The sequence below is a fragment of the Ochotona princeps genome, chromosome 5 (genome assembly GCF_030435755.1).
Source record: "Ochotona princeps isolate mOchPri1 chromosome 5, mOchPri1.hap1, whole genome shotgun sequence".
Taxonomy (NCBI): domain Eukaryota; kingdom Metazoa; phylum Chordata; class Mammalia; order Lagomorpha; family Ochotonidae; genus Ochotona; species Ochotona princeps.
Window position 1 is genome coordinate 45,417,045 of NC_080836.1, and position 20,954 is coordinate 45,437,998.

The 20,954-nt window shown below is 36.7% G+C and overlaps 1 protein-coding gene across 2 annotated transcripts in view; it reads right to left on the reverse strand.

Annotated features, from left to right (window-relative positions):
• Nucleotides 1-20,954, reverse strand: part of GRB14 (growth factor receptor bound protein 14) — a 120,063-nt gene that overhangs the window by 21,604 nt on the left and 77,505 nt on the right. For both annotated transcript variants that reach the window (XM_058664568.1, XM_058664566.1), the window contains 2 exons: nucleotides 3,323-3,444; nucleotides 1,458-1,532 (listed from right to left, as the gene is read on the reverse strand). In XM_058664568.1, coding sequence (XP_058520551.1) covers nucleotides 1,458-1,532; nucleotides 3,323-3,444 — 197 coding nt within the window. The remainder of the gene's footprint in view (nucleotides 1-1,457; nucleotides 1,533-3,322; nucleotides 3,445-20,954) is intronic.

The window sequence follows — 20,954 nt, forward strand, 5'->3', positions numbered from 1 at the left end:
CTCAGTGGGGAGAAGAGGCTAAGGGCACATGCAGGGCTGGCTGCTCCCAAAGCCTACCATTTTTCTCGTTTTTATAATTTAACATTAAAGCAATATAACCATGTTATAGGAAGATCTGGGAAAGGAGGCAGAAAAGAAAAAGAATACTCCAACCCACTCCAGTGTATTAATAAAGTGAGAGGCATCTTGAGGACTAAATCTGGGGTCCGGGGATACAGTTGCTGCTGTCATTCACCCCAGATTCTGACAACTCCGCTCTGGGACTAATCACATTTCTAAAAATAGTCTGAATAGTGACAATTAAATACAAAATTCTGTCTATTCAAAAGCTCATGGAAAGCAAATCTCCAATAGACAAACCTATTTAACATAGTCATAGATATGTAAGAAATATTGAAAGTTGCCTGTATTAAAGATTAGAGATTACTGGGCAGGACAAGGGGTGGGGGGTTGCTCAAATAGCAACATTCTAAAGACACTGTTCAATATCAACCTGTGAAGAAAAAATTCAGAGCTTATGATATAAAATCTGTTAATCTATCAGAATAAAACAAATTCCTGACATGTTATTTTCTTATAATGACTGTGTGTTATAAAATGACTATCTCAAGCCACTCACTAACCACTGGGAAAAAATGAGTTCAACAGACATAAAACTAAGGATTTTTTTAGCAGAAAAACTAATCTCAATTCAGCTCCTAGTTTTATACAATTATATGCAAGAATTTCAGAGCATTAAACAGGTAATAGTGTAGAAATATAGTCAATCAATTTTTCCCCTATAATGCTCAACATTTTCAACATTAAGGACTGCAGATGTTAATTATGAAAGATAACAGTAAATACATTTTTAAAGGTTTATTTTATTTTTATTGGAAATCCAGATATGTAGAGAGGAGGACAGACAGAGAGGAAGATCTTTTGTCCGCTGATTCAATCTCCAAGCAGCCGCAACAGCCCAGAGCTATGCCGATCCAAAGCCAGGAGCCCGGAGCCTTTTCAGGGTCTCCCCTGTGGTACAGGTTCCCAAGGCTTTGGGCCACAAGCAGAGAGCTGGATTGAAGTAGGGCTGCTGGGATTAGAACCGGTACACATATGGGATCCCAGTGCATGCAAGACGAGGAATTTAGCCAATAGGCTACTGCGCCTATTTGCAGTTTACAGGAAAGTTTTAAAAATTTTTATGAATACTAACATCTTTACACACAGTACAAGATAAAACACTGCAACACGCTTTTCATGAAGCATTCTATGTTTAAAATCTCTTGACAACTGACCAGAATTAGGAAAAGGAATATTGATCTGGCTTTATAAATCTAGAGAAAATTTTACCCAGATATTTTTTCCTATATTAAAATGTAGTCATTCAAGGTATTACATTTCAAAGTCTGGGCAGGTATCCATATGTTCCTCATGTATGCCTTATATTATGTCATTTCTTACGTATTTAACATTACCTGCAAAATCTGTGTGGGGGAAATTTCACCATTGGTTTCAGTTGCAAAAGACACCATATGTTCTGGAAAAAAATACTGACAAAAAGATACATGTTAAATTATCCCCAAACTCACTTCAGCAAAGAGTTAGTATGATCAATCACCTTTAAGCTGCTCTAAAATTTGTTCAAAGTGCTTTTGAAAAGCCTATCCCAGGACTCTAACCTCTGGCATCTTCATGATGATGCCTGGAATTGAGCCCAAACATTAGCAAGTATACCCCCAATTGATGCTGATGCAGGGAGCTACAAACCACTGCATGGACAATGTGCTGATACCCACCTCACTGACATCCTGCCACCATTAGACCATTTCCTCAATCAGGCTAACCTCAGGCTCAATAGACAGCAGAAGGCATGCTATGATCACAGCCCACCAATGCAGGAACGAATACTCAATAATGGACTGGACAGCTTCAAGTCCCAATCATAAAGCTCATCCAAACCAATTGTTTAAAATGAGTAAGTCTTGGTCCTCATTCCTGAGGTTTTTCATTCAGTAGTTCTGGGTAGATAGATCCTGGAAACTGTGTTTTTAATAGGCACCAGGATACCAGATGGTACGTTTTATGATCAGATAAGTTTGGGAAAAATCTTTTCTAACATATTTCCTTGAGGACATAGATTTTCAATAACTTTCTATGAATTTTTCTAAGAATAAGTTTTGCTCTAAAACTTCTGTGTTTTGTTCATTGGAGTATGGCTGCTAGCATTCCTATCTTCTTTCCACCAAGCTGCCTAGGTTGTGACAACACAAACATCCCCACCCCTCAGTGGAAAAACATTGTTTGGTGTCTATAAAGTAAAATTCTGACATTGTTTTATTAAAAAATGAAACCAAAAGTTTGTTATGAAGATATTTCTTAAATGTGATCTTTAAGCTCTTGCTTTTAATACTTACAAGAAGATGCTTTCTCTTTAAATCATAACTCTAATTTTTATAAGAACTCCCATTTTCTTTGTCAAAGATTATCCCATCATGTTTCTATTTATAGTTTAAAATAAAAGAGAGCCTAAGAGGTCTGTTAGGGTTTGAAAATATTCTATTGTGGTACATATCATATTTTTTTTCATAAAGCATCATTTCAATCCAATTATTCAAAACTTAGTGTAAAAATATACTACAGTTGCAGAGACAAAAACAATTTAAAATAATGAGCCCAAAGGCAATTCTGACTCCTCAAGATTCCTAGTCTTCATTAGAATGTGACATATGTTTATTTTCTTGTAAAGAGAACTATAATGAAAGCAGTATTTACTTGATAAAGCACTGGTCTTTATCTTATTTCCACCTAGCCTGGAGATTATTGCACTGAAAACAAAATAATTTGAAACGGCAAGACCTATGTCAATCTCGAATTCCTGGCTAAATTAAATAGTCCAAACAATCACCATTATGTTTTTACTTTATAAGGGTTTTCATCTAAATTTCCAAAATTCTATCAAAAGCGTTAAGCTATAATATTTCAGAAGCTTTCTGAAGATCCGTAATAATCGGTTTCTCAAACATGCATTTTTTTTCTAAAAACACAAGAGAAAAAAGCAACAGTTCTCAAAAACCAGTTTGTTTGTTGCATTCATCCTAAAATGAATCAAATTTGTGTGAATTCAGACTTAATCAGTTTGGCTAAGAAACAGTTTCTGAGCTTCTGCTTTATTGTCTGGTTATTGGCAGAACAGGGAGCAATGTCAGCATAATTCTAAAGAAACCAGAATCATCACCCACAATTTACCAAATAGGATGATTTCATTTATTGTGACTCTGTTTGCATAAAATTTCACCAATTCATGTATTTTTCCATAACTTTTCATGAAAATTTAACTTACCATTGGGTTTTTAAAGAATTCATATTTGGCATAATTTTTTCTAAAGAACAACTTATTGTCTTCGTCCATTCCCCAGTTAGATAGCACTTCGGTCACCAGTTCATGGTCTTCTATTATTCTTTCTGAAAACCATAGTGAGAATTTTGACAGATATAAAATCATACACAAAAGACTTCAGAAAGTTCATGGCAAAATGCAAATAAAGACAATGTTCTTTTTTTAAAAAAGAAGACAATGCTAACTTTTCTTAAACTTTTAAAATTTCATCCATTTATATATCACATTCACATATATTCTCATACAAAATACAAAATATGCGTTGTCTTTAGTCAACATAAAAACTCAATTAAATTCTGAAATAGCCAATGATGAATCAGTAATGCTGAGCTTAATACCAAGTAGATTCTTACCTGAAAGTAAGAATACATTAAAATGTCACAATGAACTTTTTTTGCCAATTTTGATCTCATTTGGTTACCCTCTAAATTATCATTTAAGTTTGACAACAAGCCTGCGGTAAATATATGGGAAGTAGTTTTTTCCTTAACTCATCATGGTGTCAAAATTAAAATATTCATTTCAAGGTTGAATGATTCACCTCATTAAGAGATGAAGAATATTGACAGCTTCAATCTGCATTTTAAATTCATACCTTGGATCCTTTAAAAAAGACGAACGCTTTACAAGGAAAACTTTAGCAAAGGCAGAAACAGTTTGGGAAGGAAGATATTTTTAAAACTAATATTAAGGAAAATAGGTAGGATGAAGGGCACTTAAAACGAAGTAAGCAAGGGTAGCTTTAAAGCAGTAAAAAGTAACAAGAAAAATTTCAATTTTATAAGAAACTGTGATAATGTTCATAGCAGTACTATTAATAATAAATCTAAACTGGAAATTACCTTAGTGCTTATAGACACAGAAATAAATAAATAAATGACATAAAAGCACACATTGGAATATACAATAACCTTAACAGTATACATGAATTTCACAAATGCAATATTAAAGGAAAAGTCAGACACAAATAGTACATATTGTGTGAATCCTCTTACTTAACATTCAAAATAGAGAAACTTCACCTTCATACAAACATTGGGTAAGTGGCGAGATGAATGGGATTTCTAGAGTGATGGTAGTATTGCAGTTTTTAAACGGGGTGTTGGATATTTAAGCATAGGCAATATTTGAGAATTCACTAAGTTGTCCACATATGTTTTGCTCAAGTTTTGTTGTATAAAATGTCATATTTCAGTAACACATTAAAAAAAACTCTGTAAAATTACCAATGCTCAAGAAGAAATGGGAAATAACCAAAAAAGGAATATGGAAATTTTCTGCATTTTTAGTGTGTCTAGGACCTCTCTAAAAAGTATCTGTGTCTCAGAAATTCAACACTTGCTAATGATCTGTGACCTTCAACCCCCAAACCCTTGAAAGTAATGCCATACTTTAAAAGAAGCTTATTCATCTGGAAGGAAGTTCTTGTAAGCGTGCTCAATGAATATGGATGAGTGTGAGTTCAGAGTGCACCAACACTTGGGGTTCTGTTCCTAAGTCTGATCGCTCCTTTTCTGTCTCATTGACTGGCACCCCTCACTCCTCTCTTAAGACTCAGTTCTTGGCTCAACTGCTCCATCCTCTTTGTCTTAACCACTTCAACCTCTTCAGTCGCCACATCTGTTGAAATGTTGGTGTAAAACATCTAGCTAAAATTTCTTTCCCTCCTGGATCATTGCTAAGAGATTCTCTGGTTGTTCAGTTTGTCCAAAATCAATGTTAGAATGGAAATTCTTCAAAAAAGTAAAACAGAGAATTCCCATGACACAGTCAGTCCCATTTCTCAGTATGCACTCAAAAGAAGTGACAGCCAAGATTGGATGAAATACCTGTAAACCTAAGCTCACAGCAGTATTATTCACAGCAGGAAAACCTGGAAGTAACGCAACCATCAATATTGAATGAATAAACAAAATACATTCGCACAATAGAGAATGCAGGCTTAAAATGGAAATTCTTTCATATGCTTCAATACGGATAAATCTTAAAGTTAACATTTAAGTAAATAGGGCAGATACAAATGGCAAATACTGAATGATTCCATTTAGTCGAGGTAATTACAATCATTAAATGCATAGAGGCAATGAAGGAGAAAACAGTAGTTGAGGGTAAAGAGAAAGAGGAGTTATTGTTTAAGGGGCACAGAATGTCAGTTTGGAAGACAGAAAGTTCTAGCAACAATCGGTGATTGTGATATAGCAATGTAAACAATGTCACTGAGGAGCACCCTTAAAAATAGATGAAATGGTAGGTTTTATGTTGTGTACATTTACCAAAAAATAAAAGAACTTCAAAACGTGACAAAACCATCTCATTTTTTTTTCTCAAACAGTTTTTTCCATTAAATTTTCTGAACTCCATGTCTCCTAATGTCATTTTCAGCACACCCTCTTAAACAACATAGTTAAAACTCACTTATGGATTTTCTCCATTTCTGATTCCTGTTACCTCAAGATATCAGGCATTCTCCTTCCCAAGGTCTCTCACTCAACCAGCACACAACCCCATTCCCTAAGTTCCTGTTTCAGTTGACAATTTCACTTTTTCTTCCATAGCCTCTAATGAGTTTGGCCCATACCCCCAAATATAAGAATACCAAAAGATCAAATCTCTTGAAGCTTACAATCCCTCAAGTCCAAAATCCTGAAAATTTATTCCAGCATAAATAATTGTTATAGTATTTAAAAGACCTTGTTCACATCTCTAAAGAGGGATTAATTTGAGAACCATAAAAACATGATATAACACTTCATAGCCACTTTATCCAACAAAAGCTACAAAAATAAATATTTTAGCAGATACAAAACTCAGGTACAATAATTACAGGTGAATCATATTCATTAAGAAATTGACCAAAAAGTAAACTGTACAAATGTGTTATTAGTATTTATGTGCCTCCAGCTTTCTAAACCAGATGATGGAACATCAAAGCCTTACGACAATACTGATGAAAAGTGAGGACATATAAGCACCACACTTCATGTGTATGTGTGTACACATGAACTTAATGTATGCAACTGTCCAAAACCCAAGTCCTTAAATATCCTTTCCCTAATAAAGGAAGTTTCATTTTTCAATGTAAATACAGAATACTCACCCATGAAATCAATATTGTAAATGTGCTCAGGCATTTTCACAAATTTATAAAAGACGCATGAAACCAATTAGAACTTTCTAAAGATCAAAAAAAAATGTATCCCTCTAGTATTAACCAGAATGCAGAGATGAATGCACAGCACAGTGAAATGCAAACAACAATGCTACCAACTACCCAGGAAACACTCAACAGATACATTCAAAATGATGTGTTTCAAGGTTTCTGGGAGTTTTGTTCCAGCTAACATGATACAACTACTTGTGTACAACTAAAAACTCAGCAATCACTCCCAGAAATGATCTTTAAATCTCTGTTCTGCAACCTGCTTTAATAAGAATGTGGCTTTCAGGATTTCAACATTCAATATTGTAGCCTCTGAGGATTGTGACTTTTATGAGTTTTAACTTTTGCAGATATTTTATTGCTTGACTGTACAATATTCAGAATTAGCTAAATGTCCAAATCTCTAGTTTCTTCTTCCAATCCAATCTGGACACATTTTTCAAAGCAAAAGTTCTAAAGACACCTATAATGCCATGAACCCTGTTCAAACAACTTACTGTCTTCTATTCGCTACAAAAAATTCTACAGATTCTGAAAATGAAAACTTATTCATTCATCCATTCAACAAATATTAATTAAAGGACTGCAATGGGTCAATCATTTGGAGACTATGAATTTTATAATGGTCAAAACAATAAACAAAACAAACCTGCTCTCATGGAGCTTTCATTCTAATGAAAAGACTTAGACAATAAACACAAACGTAAATTGTTAAAGATATTGACAAATCACATAGGGCACAATAAAGCAATATAAAGGAGGAAATTTCAGGAAGTCCTCATTGCAAAGGTAAAGTTTAAACATAGACCCAAATGAAAAGAGGGCCTGAGCCAAGCAGTATTTAGAAGAACAGTAAGACCAAAACCTTTGAGGCAATAGCTAGGTTGGTTGGTACGTTTAAAACACAACAAAGAAATCAATGAGACCAAAATTGAGTAAGCAAAGAGGAGAGGCCAGTAGGAGTCAGAAAAGTTAAGAAATGACTTAGGGGCTGAACAAAGTCTCACAGTGCTTTGCACAGATATGAGTTTTCACATGAGTTGAAAGAAAAATAAGTCTGCATAAAAAACAAAACATGAACTGACATATTTCAGCTGGATCTCAATCTATGTGGAATGGAAAGTTGGCAAAGGAAGCCAAAATCAAAATAAACAAATGGGACTACATTGGGCTAGGAAGCTTCTGCACAGCAAAAGAAACGATCAACAAAGTAAATAAGCAACCAACAAGATGGGAAAAAATCTTTGTATACTACACAGAAGACTAGGGGCTAATTTTTAGTACAAAGAACTCCAGAACAACCAAAACAACAAAAAAAACCAGTCAAGAAATGGGCAGACATTTTTCAAAGGAATAAATCCAAATGGCTAACAGGCATATTAAAAAAAATGCTCAAAAAATGCTCAAGCTCCCTGGCAATAAGAGAAATTCAAATAAAAACAGCACTGAAGTTCCACTTAACTCCAGTAAGAACGGCCCACATACAGAAAACTACCAACAACACCTGCTGGAAAGGTTGCAAAGTAAAAAGGAACCCTACTCCACTGCTGGTGGGAGTGTAGGCTGGTACAACCACTACAGAAGTCAGTATGGAGAATACTCAAGTAACTGAAAATCCACCTACCATATGACCCAGCAATTCCACTTCTAGGAATAGATCCCAAAGACATGAAACATGAGAGAGCAACCTGCACCCCTATGTTCACTGCAGCACAATCAATAATCACAAAAACATGGAAGCAACTTAACTGTCCATTAACAGAGAACTGGATAAAGAAACTGTGGTTCATCTACTCTATGGAATACTACACAGCTATAAAAAAATGAAATACAATTGTTTGTGACCAAATTGGCTGTGCTAGAGACCAACATGCTTAGGGAAATGAGCCAATTCCAAAAGGTCAAATATCATGTGTTTGCTCTAATTATAAGATAATATGATGTCAAATCTAAGGATTTTACACGTGAATTTTACCTTATTGCACTTCCTAGTTATTTGTACTTTCATAATAAGGTAGTGTGATATAATTCATTAATCAATCATCCATAAGAGACCGATTGTTTGTAATCCCTTGAGATTATCAATGTCTTTTTTGTCACTGTTACTTCTATTGCCCATAAGTAGTGATGATCTGGTCCTTATTGTGCTTTCATTAGTACCACACAGGACACAAGCTGGCATTTATTCCCACAGGAAGATGTTGAACACTCCTTTTCACCACCCCAGCATCATACTGATACTTTTGTTACATGTTCGTTAACTTCATGGGGATGAAAGTTCACCCTTTTTTCCCTGTGGTGGACTGCACCTAAGGGGATTAATAAAGGAAGTGTAGCAGAAATTAATATGTTCATAGGTGGAAACAGAGAGAAGTATGTCCCCATGCATGCGTTACAAGGATGGACTTAGTGTCTGAAATGGCTGTTAATTTCCTATACTGTTGGAAGACACCTCAGTGGGAGCATGATGGACTTGTGAAAATTCACGAAAGACACCTATTGTAAGACTGGAGGGAAGGAACACTGGGGAGGGCAGGGGAACTGGGGAGGAGAAAGGGAGACCAGTGCCTATGAAACTGTCATAAAGCAATAAAAACAATAAAAAAGAAAGAAAAAGGCTCTAAGGTTTGGAACTCATTAAGATCATTTGGTAAGCTATTTAAATTAACTGGGGGATGTGAGGTTGAGTGCAGAGATGACATAGTTCAGAGGCTTCATAGCAAAAACATTAAGAGTGGCAGGAGTTTTCAAAACATTGAAAAAAAAAGTTTGGCAAGAGTTAAATAAAAACCTCTCTTTTGACTTACATTTCCCAACAGGATGTTGAGGGTCTGACTGTAGGTCTAAATTCTCACCTTGGGATAGTATGCCTATATGAAACTCACAGATAGAAACTGAAATGATTAGTTAACTCAACTAAGAACAAACCAAAGCACAAATAATAGGAGATTAAAATATCTGCAATGAAAAAGACAGGAGACTCAAAGCAAATAAACGCATTCAAGTTACAGAAATAATTGAGGTTACCTCTGCATGTCTCAATCTCAAGGCTGTCTTATTCTTTTACTAAATTTGTGTAATGCCCAGAATAGGCTGAATAACAGCCCTTAGGTTACAAGAGCCCCATCTCTGAAATCTTTAATTGTAACCTTATATGACAAAATCTTCACAGATAACTTTTTAAAAAAATATATTCACTCATTTGAAATTCGTATTGCTAAGAGAATGGACACAAATGGCTGTAACAGCCATTGGTGGGTAACATCAAAGTAAGAGTAAGGAGCTTCCTTCACATCTCCCACGGGGTGGCACAGGCTCAAACATTAGGACTATTTTCCACTGCTTTTCCTAGGAGCAGAAGTAGAACATCAGGGACACGGACCAGAGCCCACATGGAATGCCAGCAACTCATTCAGTGGATTTATACACTACGCCACAATGCCAGAACCCAAATTAAGGCTGCTGAAGCAAGGAAATTTTCCTGGATTAACCAGGTGGCTCCTAAATCCAACCACAAGCATTCTTTTTTTTTTTTAATTTTTATTCTTCATTATACAGTTCCACAGGCTCAGGGACTTCTCCTTCCACTCTCCCTTTCTCCTCCCTACCTCCCGCTGTTTTCCCCTATTTTATTACAATAGTATAGTCCTTCAACAACAGTCACAACTCCAACACTTTGCTACTTGGGCATTCCTGTAAGAGTGAGGAAGAAACAGATTTGATACAGACAAAAGAGTAAACAGTAATGAGATCTTGGAGGCCAGAATTCAAGTTGGGCAACCACAAGCTGAAGAACACTAGCAGTCACCAGAAGCTGGGAGCCACAAGGACCACATTCCTCCAGAGTTCCCAGAAGGAGGAAGACACTTTAAAACCAAGTAAAGAATGCATTTCCATTTGCTCACTTCCCTCCTGCCATTGCAGAATGGTAATTCCCTTAAAAAAATTAATCTGTGTTTATCTGGAATGAAGACACACACACACACACACACATACACACACACTAGAGGAGGGGGGAAGAGGGGTGTGAGAGAAAGGAGAGTCCATTTATTGCATAATCCGTTGGTTAACTCCTCTAAAGCCCCCAACACCAGGGGCTGGGCCAAGGAAAACCAGGAGTCCCACAGGGGTGTCATGACTCCCGTTATTATCTGTTGCCTCATGGAATATACATTAGCAGGAAGCTTCAATGGGAAGCAGAACCCAGAGCCAAAGCCAGGCATTCTAGTATGGGATACAGGTAATCCAAGCCACATCTTGTAGCCATTAGGCTACAAGAAATAATCTATTTCTTCTACTGAAGCTACAAAGCTTCTGATAATTTCTTATTGTGTCCATAGGAAATTAACATATTATCAAGTAGGCAAATTATATTTTCATCTTACACATAGAAACTGAAGTTTAGAAAGGCCAGTATGCCCAGGTGGAACGGCAGCTTTGTATTGACGCTCTCTCACTGGCACAATGTTCATTCTGCCTTTATAAACGCCCCCACCTGCCGGGCATCTCCTGTCCCTCTGCTGGCTCTGTTCCCATCCCACGCATTCTCTCCATATTAGCCAACATCATTTCATCATGTTCCTATAGTTCTCATGTTTCAGTTTCCTCAATTTCTTTTATTCCAAAATGTGTTAATAAATGGTTCCTAATTAACTGAAAATAAAAACCATATTTTGAATATAAGAAAATCATGGGCAAGCTTTTGATTTTATCATACTTATTTCATGAAAGTAACACAAATCATTTTAATTTGGATTTTTTTTTCATGAAAGTAACATAAATCGTTTTAGTTTGGATTTTTTCAAAAAAGAGAATATAAATAGTGTTGCAGAAACAAGTTGTATTTGAAAAGCCAGGGCACTCTAATATATGTGGTCATAAAGCAGTGAATCTAGTAAGGGGTTCTGCTGAAACCTGCAAATGAAAGGATATCAATCTAGGAAGGAAAAATAAGGAATACAACATTTAGAGAATATTTTACAGAATTAGAATATTAAATGCTTAAATAATGAAATTATTAACATAAAGAGACTATTCTGATGACTTTAAGAAGAAATATGTTTTTATAAAAATATAAAGGCATGGACATTCAACACAGTTCTTAGTTGTTTCTTGCGATGCCCACTTCGATGTTACCTGCCCTACTTCCTATCCAGACTCTGGCTAGTGCACACTCTGGTAAACAACAAATGATGGCTCAAGTACTTGGATCCATGTTACCAATAACTAGAGAAACCCAAACACGGTCCAGACTCCTGGCTTCAGCCTGGCCCAGCTCAGTCTTTTGGAAACTGAACCAGAAGATGGAAGATATCTGTCTCTTTTCTGCCTCCCTGCCTTTTAGGCAGAAGTAAGAGAAAAGCAAACTATCAAAAAACAGAGCATTTATGAGAATGTAAACAACAGATGTTCCATTCCTTCAAAAAAACCTCTGGCATTATTTTACTGAAAATTCAGATATCTTATATCAGCAGCAAATAAAAGTCTAGAGGACCAAATGTAGCTACAGTTTTCTTTTTTACCTTAAGCACTGGGTTAATAATGGAGCTCAGATTTGATTATCATATATTCTGTCTTTAAAAAAAATTGTACTAGTTAATCTTTGTAAATTTATATATCATAATTCAAATTTAGATGTATTATCATACATCATCTCCCAAAAAAGCTCATTATGTTAAAGAATTAATGGTACCACAATCCAAACAATCTTGGAAGGGTATATAACTGATTACAAGTCAATCACATCTTATAAACAAATTTGTATTTTTTAAATGCAGATGGTTTATTAAACATAAAGCTTAGCAGACAAAGTTCAACAGGAAGAGACAATATATGTAGATGGATTACCTTGAAAGGAAAAAGAAGAATGCTCAAAAAGGAGGTGAAACATCACTGAAGACGCTCTTATTTTTGCCCAAGCATAGTCATAAAACACCATTACCAAGACCCTATAAAACAAAACACCTAACACCAAGCCCGACAGCCCAGTAAATTTTTCTTGACTCTTCTCCTTTAGCTTCACTCTATAATCAAGCAAATTTTAGCCAACTAGGTAATTCTATTGAAGTATTTATAACATGTATTTTTAAACATGTAAGAGACACCATGATCAATCCTACAACTAGGAGCTCTTGGTTGCAATGCTCAAAGCCCAAAAGAAACACAATTTTTGAGTTAGCATCTTGGAAATGACCCCAGGTAGCCTTCACATAAATTCATCATCATTATTTTTAAGACATTATTTATTTTTACTTTATACAATCTATCCAAAACACTATATTAAATGCATTAATAACATGTCAAAGGAACAAATGTGTTTTAAAAAGCTTTCTGAAAATGAATTACTATTCTCAAATGCCACTGTAACATAAGTAAAAATAACAATCAAGAATTGGAGAAAAGAGAAAACAAGCTTCAAAATGACTTTCAAATGCTTTTGAAAAACAAAACAACATATTGCTTAAGTTTTATTTTTGTTGCTAATGGAATGGTAAGGTCGTGTGGCAATAAAAAATATTACCAAATAACAATAAATATCTGTAATTTAATTTTCTATTAAATTTTCAGGAACTTCTTCTTTAAAAGAGAAAAAAAAAACAAGAGAAAAAGAAGAAAAGTTTCTTCTGAAACTGTTGATTTAACTTCAAAGTCTTTTTAAAAACCTCAATCCTCCAAGAATGGAAAGTGCTCACCTGTGACCTTCTGCTTGGATTTCTTGGCTGAATCTACTGAAAGTACAGCGTGGGGCTCAAATAGAAACCTGAGTCCCTACTCTTCTCATCACTTGATAAGAGAAGAAACAAAAGTGGCTTTTACCTCTAATTCACCCAGAAAACAATTCTTTGTATGCCTTTGTTACAGGAAACTCCAGGAGACAAATGGTCCTTGTACTACTCTGTGCTGGGTAGAAACTACATACATTTTGTCAATCTTATTTTCAGATAAAAATGAACAGCTTCTGACCAAGCAAAACAAAGAGCGCAGAAGCAAAGAATAAAACAGGGCTCAATTTCTAAAAGGTTCCTTAACCTAAGAATACTACTTAATGCCAGCAGGATCCCCCAGAAAATTGCCACTGCCAGATTCAACTCCCCTAGTGCAATAATAGGAAAATAGTGACACTTCAGGGTGACGGTGATAAAGGTCTTGCAGTTCATTCTTCAGCAAATCCAGTCTCTGTATTAGCTCTAATCCAACAATAACAACTTATTTTCATAGAAAGCCTTATTTTTCACAACAGTGTTTGCATTTAGATGATTATAGGCAGGCTGGGTAAGTATCTGAAGAGTTTAGAAGCAGCTTACATAATTTTCAAATTACTCAATGCATCCTTTAAAGACTCAGAATAAAATTCTGTCTGGGAATGGCAAGTGAGTTGTTACTTTGTTTCCAAGTCTTTTCCTTCTATGTACTTTATAATTCATTCAAGAATAACTTCAAAACTTCTTCACAGTTCAGCACATCTTAGTTACAAACATACCTATTTGTCTTAAACCCTGGTAAGCAGGGTCCTTGTTGTCATGGGATTGCTGCTTGATTTTGGCAATGCAGTCTCTGTTAACAAGGCCATAGATAATGTTATGGAAACAAACAAACAAACAAACAGATTTTAGACCCAAAATAAGGCTTCAGGAAAATCATGATTTAGAACAGTTTTAAATATTGACCTTACTTCTTTTTTTTTTCTGATTACTAAAATATTATGTTTCCATTAGAGAAAATGTTACAACTGATAATCTATTGTTAAACTTTTCAAACAGGAATAAGCATCCAATTTTTTGTGAATCCCTTTCATGACTGTTTATGTGGGTCTACTCATGCCTATGTGTATGCAATGCTCCTGGAATTTAGAAAATGTTATACCTGCTTAGTCATTGTGACTATGCAAGTATCATCATCAATTTCATATATTTGTTTCTATCAGTCTTCAGAGGAAGCACTTAGGAGATCATGAGCTGCATAACACAATATTCTACTGATGACCCATAATCTGTAGCACTCTCCTGTTATACATTAGGATTTTCTTTTGTAACTAAACCATACTATATTCAACCCGCTTTACAAATTCCTATTTTCAATGCTTGTTTAAACTAATTCTTTGCAGCACCACCTGCAGCATATCTCACGGGAGCATCACACAGCAAGGTACAATTCCTTGCTAACACTTTCTGTATCTCCAGCACTTCTCTGTGGCTTTCAGGCAAGGGATATCTGTACAGGAACAGGTGTCACCAGCAAGTATCCTGATCATCCCAAGAAACAGCCTCAGAAGCAATAGTCTGCACCAAAGGGCTGGCATATGGAAACGGTAGATGCATTTCCATATCTCCCCTCACATGGAAAATGCACAAAGATTAATATGGGATACCTCCAAAACAATCCACCTGCAGAAAGACGAATGCGAGATGTCCCCAATGGCTTTTCTATCTCAACTCTTCCCACACAGTGGTACTTGGTCAGCGGTTACTCAACTTAGGCAGCCGAGACGTCTCAGCTTTACTTTGTTTTCACTGGCATTTTTAAGAAATGTCTAGGGATTATATCTTTCTACTATTTTAACACCACAATAACTGGGCCCAGCACGATGGCACAGTAGTTAAATCTTCAGCTTGCAAACACTGGGATCCCATATGGGTTCCGGTTCGTGTTCCGGCTGCTTCCATCCAGCTCCTGCTTGTTGTGTCTGGGAAAGCAGTACAGAAGGGCCCCAAATCATAGGACCCTGCACCCGCAAGGGAGACCTGGAAGCAGCTCCTCAGCTCCTAGTTTCTTATCAGCTCAGCTTCAGACCAACTAAGCTCCGGCCTTTGCGGTCATTTGAGGTTGGGAACCAATGAACGGAAGATCTTTCTGCCTCTCCTCTGTGTAAATCTGCCTTTCCAATAAAAACAAATAAATCTTTTTTAAAAAAAACCTTCAATAACTAAGCCTTGAAAAAATGCACTGTAGTTAGCAAGGCAAAAAAAGGACAGGAAATGGATTCTTGAAAATCTTAACTGAGGTGTATGGAATAATCTGTGGACAGCTGCCTGATGTAGAAACTAAGAGCAGAGACGCTAAGAGGAGTGAAATCAGCAAGCTAATTTGAGGGGTAAGCAAGCCACAGGGTGTTACAAGCTCCACACAGGATCATGAACCTGCAAGGAAAACCAGGTCTGCACTCAGAATAACCTCGCAATGGTTGGAGGCAAGAGGACCCCTTGCATTGCTAACTAATTCTAAAGGAGAGAGATGATGGGATCTGAATTCAGACCGTGGAGGATATGAGAATAGATGGGCGGAAAAGTCAGTTGAATAAATAGATAAAAGTAGTTATGGGTACTTCTCAAACTGCTGACTAAACAGTATCCATTTCCAGTGGCTATGCCACCAGGATCCTGGCACAGGGGTTCCTGGAAAGAAGTAAGCACAGTGCTACATGTCCCCAAAACATCACAATTATTTCAGCTGTCAATGAGGGTTGTCACTACTCTGAAGACTGCGTGGTTATAAACAGCACAGAAGTTACCATTACAGATCACCTCCAGAAAAAAGGAAAAACATGTGTGTCTCACTGGCTTAAAAAAAAGGAAGACAGAAAGAAACCGTTTCAAAGCAGAAGGCAGTAAATGGGTCCCACGCTGACACGTACGTTGCTCTGCTTTTAAAGAGAACTTGTGGATATAGCAGCATACATGAAAACAGTTTCATTAAAAGCCTCCAGTCATTCATTTTGCTTATTAAAGTCACTCCAGAAGGATACTCACAACGGAAATCTCTGCTGTCCCTAACAATGAAACTAAAATGCAATTAATTCCTCTTCCCAAGCAGTCTATAGGTATGTGCTGGAGGTACTGTGTTAATTGCCACTGCCTCATACCATGCTTTCAATTAGCAATCAAAATGGGAGCAAGACAAACATAGATCTCAAAGTTCCAGGGGACTCACGCTGAAGTTCTCTGCCCCAACTTTCCTTTTTCTTTGACCCTAATAACAGAGGATTCCATCTGGGGAGCTACAGTGACACCCAGTGGCTGTGAAAGAAGGCACACAAGTTACAAAACTTGGATTGTTACAGTGCCAGAGAATGAGCAGTATTTGTCGAGATGCTGACATATCGTATCCAGCAATTATTAAATAGTCTGTACACCAGAATCATGTTATCCCAAGTCAAAATGTTCAAAGGTGGTTAACAAAATCAGTGTATTAGTTGCTTGGAATGACTTACTCTGTTAAAATTCTTAGTAGCATATGTTCATATTTCTGGGAATAGGATATGAAATATTAACTATATTGAAAGGTGTATAACATGACATTTGCTGTGTGCAAGTTTAAGAGCATGTTATTTCTAGATGATCCTTTTACTTGGTCGAAATAAATATGAGGGTATTGAAAATTTTATAGAAATGGAATTAACAGCAATTTGGGGGACTGTCATTGTGCTTCAGATGGCTAAACATCTGGCATCCCAGATAAATACAGTTTGGGTCCCAGTAGCACCACCTTCTATTAAGTTCCCTGCTAATTAATCTGGGACAACAGTGGAAGACAGTCAAGTAGTTGGGCATTTGCCACCCATGTGGGAGGTTCAGATGGAGCTCCAGGCTCCTTGCTTCAGCTTGATTCAACCCTTCCTGGCCTGGCTAGGCCGCATCAGTCATTTGTTGAGTGAACCAGAAAATGAAAGATCTCTATTTCTCTTTCTCTCTCTCTCTCCCTCTCTCCCTCCCTCTGTGTGTGTGTGTGTTTTCCTCCTTCTCTGTGTTCCAATGAAATAAAATAAATATTTTTACAAGACAAATTTTGTACAAGAAGCATTTGAAATTCATAGAAAATTCTTTGAGAGTCACTATAATGTACTTTACTTTAAAAAAAATATATTTGAGAGGAGAAAAAAAGCAGGATCCTGATTCACTGCCAAATGCCAAAAACAGTCAGCTGTGGCTGCGTAAGGCTGGAGCCAGTTACCAGCATGTCAGACAGATCTCCCACGCTCGAGGAAGGAAGCCTAGTATCTGAGCCATTACTGCCGCCTTCCCAGGTCTGCACTGGCAAGAGGCTAGAGCCAGGAGCTACATCTGTGGCACTCCAAAGTGGGATGCTGGCATCTCAGCTGATAGATTAAATGCCTGCTCTGAGTCCAGGAATACTTTTTTTTTTCATTTGAAATGCAGAAAGACAAAAAGAGACAAAGATCTTCTACCCACTATTTGTCCAAATGCCCACAGCAGCCAAGAGCTGACTCAGGCCAAAGTCAGGAGCCTGAATTTAATCTTCCCCTTCCAAATAGACAAAAATCCCAGAACTTGAGCTGTCACTTGCTGCCTCTTGAGATGGGGATTAGCATGGAAGCTACACGTGAAGTAGAGTGGGAACTCAAACTGGGCACTCCAATACAGGATGTAGGTTTTCAAGAGATGTCTCAACTGCTGTGTCACATGTCTGACCCTATAAACACTGTTTTTCTTTTAATTACTATATACTACCGCCTTTCCTTTAAGAATTCTATTCACTGAAAATGTATAATTGTGGTCAAGGAGATTAGGAATGTCTCCTAAACAATGCATAGAGCTGAGTGTCTGGTCCCCTTGGTTATTGGCATCTGCTGAACTCAGGGAGGTCGGTGACAGTGGTCCCTTCTACAGACACAGGGTACCTGCAACCACATATCATATTTAAAAGGCAAAAAGTACTAGTACTTTTCATTCATTTAAGACACAAATGGAAAAAGATACCTCACAGCACTGATACTGAAGATATACAATGAATATTATTAACAAACAATGCAAAATTTGTCAAGGATACGTCTGTTTGTATGATGCTGAGCCACAGCACTTCAATGGTGGCTATTTTGTGATAGTATCATATGGAAGCACTGTAACCTGTTTAACCTAACACTGTCAGAACTGGAGTGCACTCTGTCTATAACTTTCTATTTACAAACATGATCCAAATGTAAGAGAAGAAGAAAATGAACATGGGAAAGCTGTGAAGCTAAGACTTAACCTCCTAAGCTTCAGTCGAATGCATGGTTAATTATGACTTGGGACAATATTCTCAAACATTTGATTTTGTTTCAGCTGTTTCCACAAAATATAGTGATGGAGAAACGCACTTTTTTGGAATATTGTTTTTTAAACTTAGAAGCTAATAGTATTCAAGTAAGATTTTACATAATTTTGTGCGTGTTAGGGTTATCAAAACAGTTTTATAACTTTAACAAGCCATATATTAACAATTGAAGAGTAGAAAAGTCTTAGGCAGGTGAGCAGAGAAATCTCCAATAGAGAATTGCACTTGAATGACTATTTGTTGCCTAGGTTTAATTATATTTCTCAAACTAATCCTCAGTGTTTCATTTTAAATTTTCATTTCAAAAGTCTTGTCCGTTCCATTCTTTAATGTGAATGACACATTCTCACTGACAAACATTGCTGGATTTATAGGGCAAGTTTTTATTCTTAAAGTTCAAAAGTGTTTCTCACAGGTATATCATAGTGACTATAACAACAACCAAAATATTTAAGCCCCCCACCTCCCCCCAAATATTGGGGGTATAAAATGCTGTTACTTTATCAATAAGCAGCTATATTTCTGCTACCATAAGTAAATGAATAATTTTCTCAGACATCTGAGCAATTAAGGATCATGAGCAGACATTAAATTAATCTCAAGCGCATGTAGAACTTAGCCTGCCCCGGGAGGATGGTTCGGGACGTCACACAGGCCAGCATGGCACACCTTCAGAACTCAAGCATCAGGCTACTCTGTGTGCTTGCCTGTCACCATCAGCCGGCACCACTTTGCTCAGCAGCTGTCCGCTGGGGAGCTGCTCAGGTTCAGCATCCCTGTGGAGATAGGGGAAGGATTCCAGCTTTGTTTCCACAGGCTTTCCCTTCCTCTCCCTGAGGCTCTGACAAGTTCTAGGACAGCAGTCATCAAATTAGAAGCATACCACACTTTCTAAAGGCCCAGGGAATGCAGGCAGTGTTAAGCAAAACCACTTTCCAGGATCTTTTCAAAATGAATCCTCATAAGAAAACACTCCTTCTGCCAACATCATGTTTTTTTACTCCACTTCATGGGAAAAAAGGAAACTTCTTATCTAAACCAAACCTTGCTCTTGCACATTGCTCTGGGACGTAAACCCTCAAATGCATCAAACAAAGGAACAATTTTCTAAGTCTGTATTGGCAGCTATGTGAGAAAACAATGGCTGGGCATGAAATCATTTTGCAATTTTTTGAAACAAGTTGAAGAAACTAACTGAATTGCTACTGATAGATTAAAGTGAATTTAATGACTTATTACTAAAATTTTAAGCATATAGTACAAAGGAATTTGTGGCAGGCTGAATAGCAATCCCTAAAAGTCAACCACATTTTAATTTCTGAAATCTGAATTCTATGGTGCCCAAAACAAAAACAAACAAAAAAGTGGAGAGTCTTTACATATCTGATTAAGAACTGGAAACAAAATTGTTTTGGATTATTTAGTTGATCCCCGAGTGTTACTGTTTTCTTAAGGAAGGAAGCTCCACAGACCAGAGAGGCAGAGATCTGAGCAGCACAGCCCCATGCCAAGAAATGCTGGCAGCCACCAGAAACTGGCGAAGGCAAGGAATGAAGTCTCCCCTGAATCCTTCAGGAAAATCCTATCCCCATGCATGCCTGCATTTCAACACAGCAATGATGATGGCCGACTTCTGGCCTCCAGGGTTACAAGAGAACCAACTTCTTGGTTAAGCCACGAAGTACATGGTAGTTTGTAACAGTAACCAAAGAAGACTAACACAGAATTCAAAGGATTAGATGGCATTGCCATAGAAACCACCTTCTTTTTTATCTACTTCTCTGTGAGAATGTTTTCTATCACTAATATCTGTAAAAGAAGGAAAGCAAAGAATAAAATTTGATGCAGAATTCTGCCTCATTCTAGTGGAGGGATGAATTCTTTACAGCATTAAAAAATCTCTGAAAACTGCTGCACAGTTCACAAAACAGAGGTGCATTTCAATTACAACTTTTTAAAAGGTTAATATATATGTGTGTGTACATGTTTTTATATATTGTTTATATATATATATATGTGTATATATATATATATATTTAAACTCTACATTTATATATATTTCTTCAAGAAAAAGTATAGGGTGCACTCTCCCATAAAAGAGAATCACCATTTTGGATACTTGTGCTTCAATCAATCCCCAAGGTAGTCTTAGGTTTAAAAAAAAACTGCTTATTTTAGTAAATACTCTATTTTCATTGTGCTAGAAAAAGTCTAGGAAAAGTGCTAGGAAATTTATATATCCATTTGAGCTCTGTGGGTTTTTTTTAAAGATTTATTTATTTTTATTACAAAGTCAGATATACAGAGAGGAGGAGAGACAGAGAGGAAGATCTTCCGTCCGATGATTCACTCCCCAAGTGAGCT